At 42.9% G+C, this 13,777-nt stretch overlaps 1 protein-coding gene across 2 annotated transcripts in view; it reads left to right on the top strand.

Annotated features, from left to right (window-relative positions):
* The window catches only part of LOC147688502 (coronin-7-like), a 1,252,182-nt gene that overhangs the window by 119,355 nt on the left and 1,119,050 nt on the right, over positions 1–13,777 (top strand). For both annotated transcript variants that reach the window (XM_086941395.1, XM_086941394.1), the window contains exon 5: positions 9,458–9,641. In XM_086941395.1, coding sequence (XP_086797521.1) covers positions 9,458–9,641 — 184 coding nt within the window. The remainder of the gene's footprint in view (positions 1–9,457; positions 9,642–13,777) is intronic.

Below are 13,777 nucleotides of genomic sequence, written 5' to 3'. Positions count from 1 at the left end.
CGCTGATTTGCATATCGCCATTGTCTAACCCAGGGTGGTGTGGAGTGCAAAAAAACGATGGATTCGGGCCCAGATCTTTTGACTGGGGGAATGTGTGACAGTGATCCACATTCGGTCCATCACTTGTTGTTTTTGCAAAGACATACTTGCAGCAGACATTCTTCAATAACCTGAAAATGCAAAACTAAAGCAGGCTAAAGAAATTTACTGACAAAATAAGTTAAAATAATAGACTGAATTACCAGAGTCAGCTGTGCTATGTAATCCAAAGGTCCTCAAGCAAAACAAAAGAAATCCGTACTGAATATTCTGTAGAAAATAATCAGACTTCCTTGGAAGCCACTTCCAGTATTTACTGAGGACTCGAGTGCTACGTGGGTTAAAATGGCACAGTTAAAACAGGAAGCAACTGTAACAGTCTACCGTTTGACCCATAGTGAGTCACACAACATTGTGACGTAGCACGGGACCATTGCTGATGCGAAGACTCAGGGGATGACAGGCATCCGATGCCCATCTACACCGATGCTACCATCTCAAGAACCCAAAAGACTTGCGGCCTCAATTTAGTGCACAAACAAGACCACAGTTCACGCTCCTCGCGCAGCGGCACTCAAGAATAACAAGCATTTGCAATGCAATAGGTCTCGCATTAGGAACGTTTGAGCTATTGGTATTGAAAATGACACATTTTTTATTTATGTTTTATTTTTGAAAATAGCGTAATTAATAGCTTTGTCATTTACAATGCCAATAGTTATAACTTTCGCAAATGTGACACCTATAGCATTTGTAATGCAATATGTGTTGTATTTACGTGACTTACATGTATTGATGTTACGAATAACAACGGCTTAATTTTTAAAATAATTAATACTTAAATAAAAGTTATTGTAGTTTATAATGGCAATAGCTTAAACTTTTGTAGATAACTGTTGTGAAGATTATGTTCAGTGTATTTTATTGTGACGAAAATCCAAGAACAGAAGTGAAATATTAACATCTTTTTGTTAATTTGTAATAAAGCTTGAAACATTGAGAGAACATATTTGAACCAGTTGTTGTTGAATGGTTGCACAGATTGATGCTGTGGTGGCGCTGAGTGATGCTGTGGCGTTCAGTGATGCTGTGGTAGCGCATAGTGATGTTGTGGTGCCCCTGAGTGATGCTGTGGTGGTGCTGAGTGATGCTGTATGCTATGCCATGTTTTGTTTTGCTATCCTATGTTTTGTTTTGTTATGCTATGTTTTGCTATCCTATGCTTTGATTTGTTATGCTATGCTATGCTGTGTTTTGTTTTGTTATGCTATGTTTTGCTATCCTATGCTTTGATTTGTTATGCTAGGCTATGCTGTGTTTTGTTATGCTATGCTATGTTTTGTTATGCTATGTTTTGTTATGATATGCTATGTTTTGTTGTATTTTCTTATGCTATGCTATGTTTTGCTATTCTATTATATGTTTTGTTTTGCTATGCTATGTTTTGTTGTGTTTTGTTAATCTATGCTATGTTTTGTTGTGTTTTGCTATGTTTTGTTATGCTATCTTTTGTTATGCTATGTTATGTTTTGTTATGCTATGCTCTGTCTTGTTTTGCTATCCTATGCTTTTTGTTATGCTATGCTATGTTTTGTTGTGTTTTGCTATGGTTTTTTATGCTATGCTATGCTTTCCTATGCTATGCTATGTTTTGTTGTGTTTTATTATGCTATGCTTTGTTTTGCTATGCTTTGTTTTGTTATGCTATGCTCTGTCTTGTTTTGCTATCCTATGCTTTGTTTTGTTATGATATGCTATGTTTTTTGTTTTGTTTTGTTATGCTATGCTATGTTTTGTTGTGTTTTGCTATGCTTTTTTATGCTATGCTATGCTTTCTTATGCTATGCTATGTTTTGTTGTGTTTTATGCTATGCTTTGTTTTGCTATGCTATGTTTTGTTATGTTTTTTATGCTATGCTATGCTTTCCTTGGTTATGCTATTCTAAGCTTGCTTTATTATGTTATGCTATGTTGTGTTTTGTTATGCTATGTTTTGTTGTGTTTTGTTATGCTATGCTATGTTTTGCTATGCTATGCTTTGATTTGTTATGCTATACTATGCTATGTATTGTTGTGTTGTGTTATGCTATGCTATGTTTTGTTGTGTTTTGCTATGCTTTTTTATGCTATGCTATGCTTTGTTTTGCTATGCTATGTTTTGTTATGTTTTTTATGCTATGCTATTCTTTCTTTGGTTATGCTATTCTAGGCTTTGTTTTATTATGTTATGCTGTGTTGTGTTTTGTTATGCTATGTTTTGTTGTGTTTTGTTATGCTATGCTATGTTTTGCTATGCTATGCTTTGATTTGTTATGCTATACTATGCTGTGTTTTGTTATGCTATGCTATGTTTTGTTATGCTATGCTATGTTTTGTTGTATTTTCTTATGCTATTCTATGTTTTGCTATGCTATGTTTTGTTGTGTTTTGATAATCTATGCTATGTTTTGTTGTGTTTTGCTATGTTCTGTTATGCTATGTGTTGTTGTGTTTTGTTATGCTGTTTTGTTATGCTATGTTATGTTATGCTATGTTTTGTTTTGCTATCCTATGCTTTGTTTTGTTATGCTATGCTAATTTTAGTTTTGCTATCCTATGCTTTGTTTTGTTATGATATGCTATCTTTTGTTGTGTTTTGCTATGCTATGCTTTTTTATGCTATGCTATGCTTTGTTATGCTATGCTATGTTTTGTTATGCTATGCTTTGTTTGGTTATGCTATGCTAAGCTTTGTTTTGTTATGATATGCTATGTTGTGTTTTGTTATGCTATCTTTTGTTGTTTTGTTATGCTATACTATGTTTTGCTATGCTTTGCTATGCTATGTTTTGTTATGTATGCTATGTTTTGTTGTGTTTTGTAATGCTATGCTATGTTTTGTGTGTTTTGCTATGTTTTGTTATGCTATGTTTTGTTATGCTATGTTTTGTTATGCTATGTTTTGTTATGCTATGTTTTGTTATGCTATGCTTTGTTTTGTTATGCTATGCTTTGTTATGTTATGCTATGTTTTGTTATGCGATGCTATGGTTTGTTATACTATGCTATGTTTTGTTTTGCTATGCTTTGTTATGTTATGCTATGCTTTGTTTTGTTATGCTATGTTTTTTTATGCTATGCTATGCTTTGTTCTGTTTTGTTATCCTATGCTTTGTTTTGTTATGCTATGCTATGTTTGGCTATCCTATGTTTTTTTGTTATGCTATGCTGTGTTTCGTTATGCTATGCTATGTTTTGTTATGCTATGCTGGTGAGGGTGAGTGAGGGTGAGGGGTGTGAGGGTGAGGTGTGTGAGGGTGTGTGAGGGTGAGAGGGTTGTGAGGGTGAGTGAGGGTGTGTGAGGGTGAGGGTGTGGGGGTGAGGGTGGGTGAGGGGGGTGTGAGGGTGAGGGTGTGTGAGGGAGTGAGGGTGAGGTTGTGTGAGGGTGTGAGGGTGAGTGAGGGTGTGTGAGGGTGAGGGGTTTGAGGGTGAGTGAGGTGTGAGGGTGAGAGGGTTGTGAGGGTGAGGGTGTGTGAGGGTGAGGGGGTGAGTGTGAGGGGGTGTGAGGGTGAGGGGGTGTGTAAGGGTGAGGGGGAGTGAGGGTGTGTGTGAGGGTGAGGGTGTGTGAGGGTGTGAGGGTAAGGGTGTGGGGTTGTGAGGGTGAGGGGGTGTGAGGGTGAGGGGGTGTGAGGGTGAGAGGGTTGTGAGGGTGAGCGGGTGTGAGGGTGTGGGGTGGTGAGGGAGGGTGAGGGGGTGTGAGGGTGATGGGGTGTGAGGGTGTGGGGGTGTGAGGGTGTGTGAAGGGGAGGTAGGGTGAGGGGGAGGTAGGGTGAGGATGAGGGGGTGTGAGGGTGGGTGAGAGGGTGAGGGAGGGGGGTGTAAGGGTGAGGGTGACAGGGTGAGCGGGTGTAAAAGTGAGGGGGTGTGAGGGTGAGGGTGTGAAGGAATGTGAGGGTGGGTGAGAGGGTGAGGGTGTGTGAGGGTGTGGGTGTGTGAGGGAGAGGGTGGGTGAGGGTGTGTGAGGGTTTGAGGGTGAGTGAGGGTGAGAGGGTTGTGAGGGTTAGGGTGTGAGGGTGAGTGAGGGTGTGTGAGGGTGAGGGGGATGAGGGTGTGTGAGGTCCCCCCAAAACAGTATCCATTGCGATGTAATTCTCTTTCCAATGGATATTGCAGTGAAGTCAGAACCAATACATGTGTTAATTTATACATATATGGGAAACTGTAACTGCATATATTTTACGCAATAGATATAAATAAACAACTGGTTTTAACATGACAGTTATCACCTATTCATTTAGAAGGATCAACCTACTACATGTTTACATAATCAAACTCAAAATACAAGGCATATCAAGAAAAAAAAATAATAAGAAGGAGGACACTACTTCTTAACTGTGATAGATCAATTGATCATCAAGGACGTGAGTGAGGGAGCTCTGGACTGCAAATTAACCTGAGGCCGGAAAAGGTGCAGAAAATAAACCGTAATAGTCTGTATTTAAGCATGTTTGAGCAGTTTAGTGTGGAACAAGGATACATGCTTTAAGCAATGAATGAGAAACGTTTGTCAAAGAAAAGTAGTAAGTTTTCAAAAAAAACGTCCGACAAATGTTAGCGGGAGCAGCTGCCATGGAGTAATGCAGCAAGACTTGTCAGTCGTGTGAGCAGAGGTGTATCACGAATTAACCTTACGCCAGAGAGGATACAGTAAAGAAAGCGTAGTAGTCCGTATTTGACCGTGTTTAGGCAGTTTAGTGTGGAACAAAGATATACACTTAAACAGTAAATGGGAAACCGTTTGGCAAAGAAAGATGGTCAGTTGTTATAACGAGAAAGTGAAACCGAGGGGAGGAGATTTCGAGGCCAAGCAAAACAGATTAGAGGGAGAAGCAAATGGTGAGCATTTCGCGGCCGCTTTGATTTTCTCGCTGCTCACTGAGAACATCAAAGCAGCCTCAAAATTGCGCCCAAAGCTGCAGGCTGTGGCCGTGGAGTGCATTCCTTTCAAGTCTGATGCGGGGGAGCGACAGCCTTTGAAGTCTGATGCCGAGGCACAGACAAATGGTGGTGTGTGATGTGGCTGGCGATGATGTGCACGCGCATAGCTCACATGAACTGTACACGATCCGCAGCTAAGTAGACTTTTCTTTTCCCCTTACTATAATCTCGCCTATTTATCCCTGCGGGATAGAATTGGCGAGACCTAAAAATTTCACTTGTGCCTGCAGCAGAGCTCCTAGTGTTCCAGTGATAAGATTCAAACTTCTACTGCATGCCTGTTGAGCTGTGATCGCATTGTGGGCTACCAAAGAGGCCTCACGTTAACTGTCAAGTAAGACAGTATTATTCCAAGCTTATCCCTCTATGGATCTGACGAGTTTTAAAAAACTGTTCAAAACTTGGCTTTTTGGGAGCTAAACCATCTTAGACAGTATTGTGTGATTCGGCAGCGCCGGGACACTCCTTTTGGAGTAGCTGAGCGCTTTATAATTTCCTGTCATTCATTCATTCATTTATCTGCTTAGGAGCCATAAAAAATTACCTATTACTCAACGTTTGTTCGTCTTGTTCCAATAAGTAAGATGTTCACAATGATGAATACATATGTTCAGCAGACCCAACAGTCATGTCTAGGGTCCAGTCCTGCTGAGTTCAACAGGATTCCAGAAGGGTGTTGGTGGATGTTCTTCTCCTTCTCCTCACATGTAGCTCATTACCAATGTTAAGTCAAAGACAGCAATTTTTTTCTTTTATATATTTAGGGCACAAACATGACCCAAGGGTATCAGATTGCTGCACATAAGATTGTCTGAATAGAAAAAAAAAACATAAACAAGTACAACAAAAGTAAAATACACAATGGGCTGTTGAAACAGATATCAAAATAAGCATCCGTCATTCCATTACTAGGCACTGATTTAGATTCTTCATGGTTGGTATTCTGCTGCTGCTCTGAGTATGTTCAGTTTCAGGTACCCAGGGGAGCAATGTTTAAGTGGGGTTTTCCTGAAAAGGAAGTGCTTCTGAACAATCTAGTTATTGCTGACATTGTGATGTCCATTGAGTCCTTGGGAGAGAAAGCCTACGAGAGGACTCTATTCATTAGAATTTTTTCCCCCTCTTTTTTGAAAAAGTCGGTCGATGGGTTTGAACACCAGTATAGTTTCTAAGTACCTTCATTCCACCAACAATACAATAAAGATTATACCCTTCATCCCTTCAGACCTTAGGAGGACGGTGGTAACAATGTTAGTTCTATCGAAATTAGATTATTGCAATGGCTTTTATCCTGGGTTACAGAAGCAACATTTGAAAAAACTACAAATGGTACAGAATGCCGCTGTTAGGCTTTTGCTGGATGTACCAAAATATCAATCTGTTTCAGATGACATGCGGAAACTCCACTGGTTACCAGTATCAGGCTCCGCTTTCCGTCTTCCTCGGGGCAGTGCTGAGAGTCCAATTCCCGCCCCCTCTAAACCACCCCAGAGTCTGAATACAGAATTACAGACAACTGAGACAATGCAGACGTCGCGGGAAAGGAAGGGGACAGCGGGGAGGGAGATCTGAAATGACAAAGAACAAGGATTTAGAAAAAAGCCCACCCCGCTCCGTCTACAAACTTGAGCTTCTTGTGGTCTCTATAAAACAACCTCCCCCTTCCCAAAGCGTTTAGGCTATACCTGTAAAGGAAAATACAAAAGGCCAAATCCAAAGGGAGACAGTGGTTCTGAGGAGGTATCAGGAACTTATACCCAACTGCGAACATAAAACAAAGCACAATCAAAGATCCCTGTATGTAACCACACGTGCCACTATTATATGAGATTCATAGGACACATACCAAGCACTATGCAACAATTCTCTTAATCTGGGTACTTGTCTGTTCCATTACTGCAATACCCCTCATGTCTCCTGAAGAAATGAAAATAAGGGAAAGAACAAATGAACTCTGCATCAATGTATGAGACCACAAGGAGAATACTGGCGTAAGGTTTCCTTCGGGTTAAACTTCACTCAAAGGTAATCGCCTAGCTATTACACATGAACACACAAAGTTCTATATGCCCATGTGAAAGTATTCTGAGGGAAATGCGAGGCTCAGTGTTGAATATCACACAAGGTGAGTCCTATCGCACCACTCTTCTCCTCTGTTTCTCACTGGAAATAAACATAATAGTTCTTTGGTACAAAACGTAGGTAACTGTAAACTCTCAGGTCTCTATCCTTGTGGCTGCAAACGGCCCAATAACTCTTTGATGAAAACCTTTACAGGATGACTGGTGACCGTATTCCTCTCAGCCGAGAGAAACACCGATGATAACCAGTAAATGGTGTGCGCTGTTGGGATCGAAACTACCAACACCTCGCACACCCAAAACCAACAATTACTCACAGGTTCGTAGGACTTGGGGCAGAAAACAAGTCATAGATCCTACCACGGCATCCTTCAGTAGCTGAATGGAATTATCGGCGTTTCACCGCCGTTCTCGGCATCTCTTTATTTCCCAGTATGCACGCGCATCCCACGTTGTTACGTGACGTATGCGCAGCATGCCGGGAAATGTAGTTTAACACCCTGACTGCCCGTGTTTGTTGTCGGCCCCACGCCACTGATGCGGCGGATGCTGCGGATCCTGACAACCAGTAACTCAGCGTATCAAGTTTAAAATACTTTGCCTTGCGTACAAGGCTTTGAACAATATTGGGCCTGAGCCACTAAAAAATGTGTTCACATGTTACCACCCAGGTAGATGTTTAAGGTCTACTAACACCAGGTTGATGCTGGTACCTAAAATTCGTACGACAAACTGGGGAGGCCGAAGTATAAGCTACAGTACAGCTAAACTCTGGAACACTCTCCCAGTTGATATTTGAGCAGCCAACTCCCTCATTACCTTCAGAAAAAGTCTGAAAACCTGGTTGTTTAATTAAATCCATTGAATCTATGCTATTTTTTTCTCCTTCTGTCATGGCTACTTGGGTCCAGCGCCAAGACACCTTTGGGTATTCGTGCGCTTTTAAAAAAAAAAAAGCTTCTTCCACAGTCTTCATTCTCACCCTCAGTCTCCAACCGCCACCTGTATTCCATCATAACCATGGCACCACATCAAGTGCGCCACAGGATAGAATGGAATCACAGACCCAGTAAAGTGCAGGTTACAGCAGTATTCCAGGCAACCAAGACAGATTCCTGCAAACAATGAAGAAGATTGCAACAACTACTCATTTTCATACTACAAAGGGTACCGATAAGAAGTGAGGAGACCAACTGGTCCATTTCTGGAGAGCACTGATGAGGGAAGTACCATGTGGAAATAGTGAAAACAAACATTCGCTACACAAACACATAAAATAAAACCAGAAAAATGAGAAGAGATCAAGTTATTACTTTTACAAAAAAGTACTGAAAGATAGAGAATTTCTAATAAAGTTAACCCCTTACGGCTCTCCATGGTTTTTGCATGGTTCGCTTTTGTGGGCACGGTTAGGTGGTGCTGCTCCAGTTTCTTTGGTCTACACTTACTCTGCTTGGGGTACACCCAATCCTGCTCGGAGTACTTGCTCTACTCAGGCATCTGCATTTAATACCCACGGCCATGATCTGAACACACAGACTGCCTTCGCAATCACACTCAACACGTACACTTGGAATCACTTTCTTTTCTGTTACTTTATTTGGTTACACTATGTTTTCTCCCGTGAGGCTAAGGGTACAAGTTGTCCTATTTAAAACGACATTATGTTAATGTTAGTGGTTTGGTATTAGCTGTGTTGTTGGCGGTCTTTGTTTACTAGACAGCAGCTATGCATTTATATCCATGGCTTTAACCATTTTTTAAAGTATGAAATTGAATCCAACACATCTATGTCAAAAAAATGTATATATAAAAAAATATCTTTCAAACAAGTATTTTTTTTTATTCTTCTGCAACCAGTTAACCACAGCACATGTGAAGCAATTCCATTTGCTGTGTGTACAAAACAAGCTTGCTTGCTTTCTCGCTCAGAAACACTAATATATGTTCATGCGCACACAGCTATACTCGCCCATACATTATCTCATTTACTCACATATCACATACAAATCAGAACGTACTGTCAGAAACGGAATACCTGCATTTATTTAATATGAAGGGGGAAGTGCCGCCTTCCCAGCACTGGTTCAGTACTTTTAATGGTAGAGTATTGGCGCGTCTCAGTGCCAAACAAATGTTCTTAACCCTGAGTTCCTGTACCTTTGTGTTTTCATTTAAAGCACTTCTCGTGGACATTGGTTCATTAATTTACTTACACCGATCGATTTACCTACACAGCTACACACATGCACTCTGATTGATGAGCTGGTGTCCACTGTACTTGTATTTACCTTTCAATCTTTATCCACAGATAGATATGGATTCCTTCTCATGCTCCTTTGGTCTTGTGTGCTTCACAGGTGAAGGTCTGGCACCTGGGTCCTGATGGACAGGATCTTCCTTCCTCTGCGGCTGTTACTTTGGGACCGGAAGGCTGCCAGGTCGAGACCCTACAGTTCCACCCAACTGCAGATGGAGTGCTGGCCAGTGGCGCCGGAAAGGTCTCGAAGGTCTGGGATGTTGCCAGTGTGAAACCCCTTGCAGGTATTATATGGTGCCAATATCATGCACTTCTCAGCGGTGTACTATCAAAATACCCACAACTAAGTCATAAATGGCCAAACCTATCACCGCTAGAAAAGCAAAACAAAAGGGGTTGGATCAGCAGTATGGCTTCATAGCGGGCACATTCCAAACTCAGCTGTTTCTAGGAGCCGCTGCTACCGGTTTCAAGCTGCCTCCTTTTTTTTTTTTTTTAAAGGCTATCGAGTTGTAAATTGTGAAGGGTTTTTCCAAGTGCAGCCTTTTTAGTTAGAGAAGCACCTGTCAGCTTGTTTCAAACATTGAAATCTAAGATAGCGAGAATGAGCTTTAATGGAAAGAACTATGCTATTTTTAGAAAGAGCTCTATAGTTGAAAGACATATGGGTTGTTTTAGTGGACAACATATTGTGCACAAACACACACATTGGTATTACAAAAGCACTAATGAGCCCAGGTAGAAGTGCACATTTAAACAATTTATGCAACCCGTTGTAAGGCCGGATCTAGACATTCCTTATGCACACTCCGAATATACCGCCACCTGCACAGTTTTTACTTTTGCTAGTGTGAGACTATATAAGTGATTGTGGGCGTCAATCTGCCCTCTGTTGATATACACATGCTGGGTAGACAGTTTATATTGGCTCACTTGGGTGTTTTCTACAGTGTAGGTCAGGTCTGTTGGGATCCATTCTCACCATGGGAGTACAGTTGATGAAAAGTACCTATCCCCAGAGCCAGGCAGGGACTCACTGCTGCTATCTTTGCTTAACAATCTGATTTGCAATAGAGACCAGAGGCATGGGCATACCTCTAAGGTCCAGGGCCTCAATATGCCAGACCGCTAATGAAACAATGAATGAAAACTAAACAAAAAGCAGAGCTAGAGTAGAATAAGAACAAGAAAAAAACACGAGCAGAGAATCCTGAGCAGAACATCATGAACAGTGACCGAGATTGAACACTGATGCCAGTTCTTTTAGCAGACATGTGACTGAAAATTGAGAAAGAGAGAGAGGAACATGGCTGCAGCAAAAGACAGAAAAGAATAGAATAAACTTCGGAACAACAAATCAAAAACAGACGTAGAGGACTGGAACAAGCAACGTGAAGCATTTGAAGTAGCAATGCAAAGGCAAAGAGAAAGAGAAAATGCAGCCAAAGCTAATGGAGCTAAGTACGGATTGCTGCCAGCACAGACTGTGATCAGTTTAAAGATGTCTTTTTTTACATGTATATGTTTATTGGAAAATAGAGAAACAATAAATATACCAACACATATTTAAAATCTCAATGTACTTTATCAGATTAAATATCACCAAAAATATAAGCGTCTATTAGGCAGACCAATCCATGTCTGCAAATTCATTAGGAGATAATCAAAAGAAAGACAAGTTATCAATTCTAAAAAAAACATCTCCCAGGAGTCTTGTAATGTCTTTTGGCCACTTTTTACTCTAACTTACAAAATTGCAGGCTTTATTTCGAAAAGATGACAAAATAGTGACCACCAATTATTCATGGATGGCGGACTGGAGGATTTCCATTCTCGAACAATTCAATCAATCAGTCCGCTCGGATTTGTAAAGCGCAGCTAATCACCTGAGGGGGTATCCAAGCACTAGGTTCTTGCTGCACTCAGTCGAAGAGCCAAGTCTAGTCCCTTTCTGAATTGTGGGGGAAAGGATGATGTTCGGAGGTGGAGGGAAAGGCCATTCCAGGACTTGGCGGTGAGGTAGGAGAAAGATCATCCTCTGCTGTAACTTCGGCAGATGCTGGGAATGTGAGTGAGGGCAAGGGAGGCAGATTGGAAGAGTCTAGACGGTCAGTGGAAGTTCAGGCAGTAGTTGATGTATGCTGGACCTTGGTCATGCAGGGCCTTGTGAGTGTGTACCAGCATCTTGAATTGGTGTCTTTTCTAGATGGGGAGAAAGTGGAGGTTCCTAAGGTGTGGGGGGGTGATGTGGGTTCATTTGGGGAGGTTGAGGATGAGTCTGGCAGCTGAGTTATGTATTGTCTGGAGTCTCTTCAATCAAAAGGGGGGAGGGAGGATCACTTGTCCTGTATAACCTGGGTACAGTTCTAACTGGGATGTCCCTTGGTAAAAGACCCTCATTTACGTGTAACGATGGTGGTATGGGCGGTAAATGTTGATTCTCCGCCTTTGTTTACATGTCTGTGCAAAATCATAGGATCAGTTGGTATGCACCCTCCACCAGGAGGAGAACACCCTAGGTTAAAAACAGTAGTGATTAGTGATAGTGGGTGGTATGTGAGTGATTTGTTAAAAATAATTCAATCGTTCCAGGGAGCTGCACTTTATTTTCCGGGATTGAATTATAGGTTGAGAATATCCAAGAATATGTTGATGGAATTTATTAGGATTCGTACATATTCAATTCTCTAGTGTATAAAATGGTCGACATGTTTCAGCCACGTTACGCCTCTGTAGGTCAGTTGGGCTTTCTTCAGGACCAGGTGAATGTGGTATATAGAGTGACGATTCGTCTACTCTCTTAAGGAGGTCAATTTTGAACCTTTAACGCGTCTTAAGATTACGCCTCAAACAGGCTCCAAGGAGTTTTTAGGAGGGGCGCTACTCGTCGCTCTCTTCTCCTGGCTGCAGCTTGTGCTGTCTCTACTTCTCTTGGGCCCAGAAAAAGGTCGAAGAACTCCATCGAGGTCGCCGTCAAAAAGGCCCAGATCATCTTCACGACGTCGAAGATCTCCGCCGCAGTCAAGTAAGTCGGCGTCGAGGTGCCATGCTTCGGGCTCGAAGTCCATGGCTGCTACTACATCTAAGTCTCCGTCGACGCTTCCGTCGACGTCGAGACACTCTCCGCCGCCCCGGAAGGGATCGGCGTCGAGAGCTAGGACGGCATCTAGGTCGCCGCTGGCTAGCGGGCCGCCGTCGAGAGGGACTGTCAGATCCCATCCTTAAACGTCAAGGAGGTCGACGCCGAGGCGACGCCAGGAAAGGTCGCCGTCGACGCGACGTCAAGGAAGATCATCGTCGAGACGACGTCGAGAATCGTCGTCGAGACGACGTCATGAAGTATCTCCACCTGATCGACGTCGAGGGAGATCGACGTCGAAGTCTCCTGATCGACGTCGAGGTTCTCAGTCGAGCCTTTCACGACGTGATCGATCACCGTCGAGAGCTTCAAGACACCGCTCGACGCCACTAGTCACCCAGACTTCTTCGACGTCGAGGATTTCGCCGTCGATGGATAAAGTGACGGCAGAGGTGGAGTCCCCTGGTTCTAAGACTTCAGGAGGAAAATCATCATCTCCTGGCTTGAACATCATGCAGGTCTCCCCAGAATCTTCGCCCAGATCTGCGGGCAGCTTGATTTCTCAACATCCTCAAGGTGCTGTATCTGGACGGAGTAGTCCGGGCTCGGATTACTCCCGTACATATTCCCCTTCTAAGGCAAAGACTCCAGCAAAACCAGCTAGATCTCCTCGGAGTCCCAGGATTTCACCCAGGCCGAGATCTCGAGTCAGATCACGTTCTCCAGTGCGGCCAAGGACACCTGTCGGACCAAGATCTCCAATCCGGCCAAGACCGAGGTCTCCATCAAGACATCGCTCTAGGTCCAGGGACGGTCACAGCAGGGATCGTGACAGGTCCCATAAGAGGCGGCGTACAAGATCTTCCACAAGGTCGCCCTCGTCTAGGTCGTCTTACCGAGATTATTCTCCGACCTATTCCTCTACGCCTCCTTCCCGAGTCTCTCCAATTGATGACCTCGCGACTTTCTCCGATGTGCTGGTCAGGGGAGCAAAAAAGGTGAATATCACGCTGCACACTCCAGTGGTTCCCATTTCTGTGATTTTTGATACCCTCCGTCATCGTACAGCGCCCAGGCCTCTACTGCCTCTGGTCCCCGGCCTCCTAGAACCAGCTATGGCTACTTTCCTCACACCAGCAGTTGTGGGATCTGTTCCATCTCGGATAGCCAAAAAGTACAAGGCCCCTGCAGAGGATCCCTTGTTCTTCAGATCGGATCCTCCTGCGGATTCCATCATTGTGGCGGCTGCCATGAAGTCCCATGCAGGCTCTTCTTCTTCCTCAGTACCACCTGAAAAAGATAGTAAAGTTATGGACTCTTTTGGTAGGAAGGTATGCAACA

The sequence above is a fragment of the Lissotriton vulgaris genome, chromosome 10, assembly GCF_964263255.1.
Source record: "Lissotriton vulgaris chromosome 10, aLisVul1.2, whole genome shotgun sequence".
In the NCBI taxonomy this organism is placed as follows: Eukaryota; Metazoa; Chordata; class Amphibia; order Caudata; family Salamandridae; genus Lissotriton; species Lissotriton vulgaris.
The sequence above is the reverse complement of the archived record's forward strand: the minus strand, read 5'-3'. Positions and strand labels throughout refer to the sequence as shown.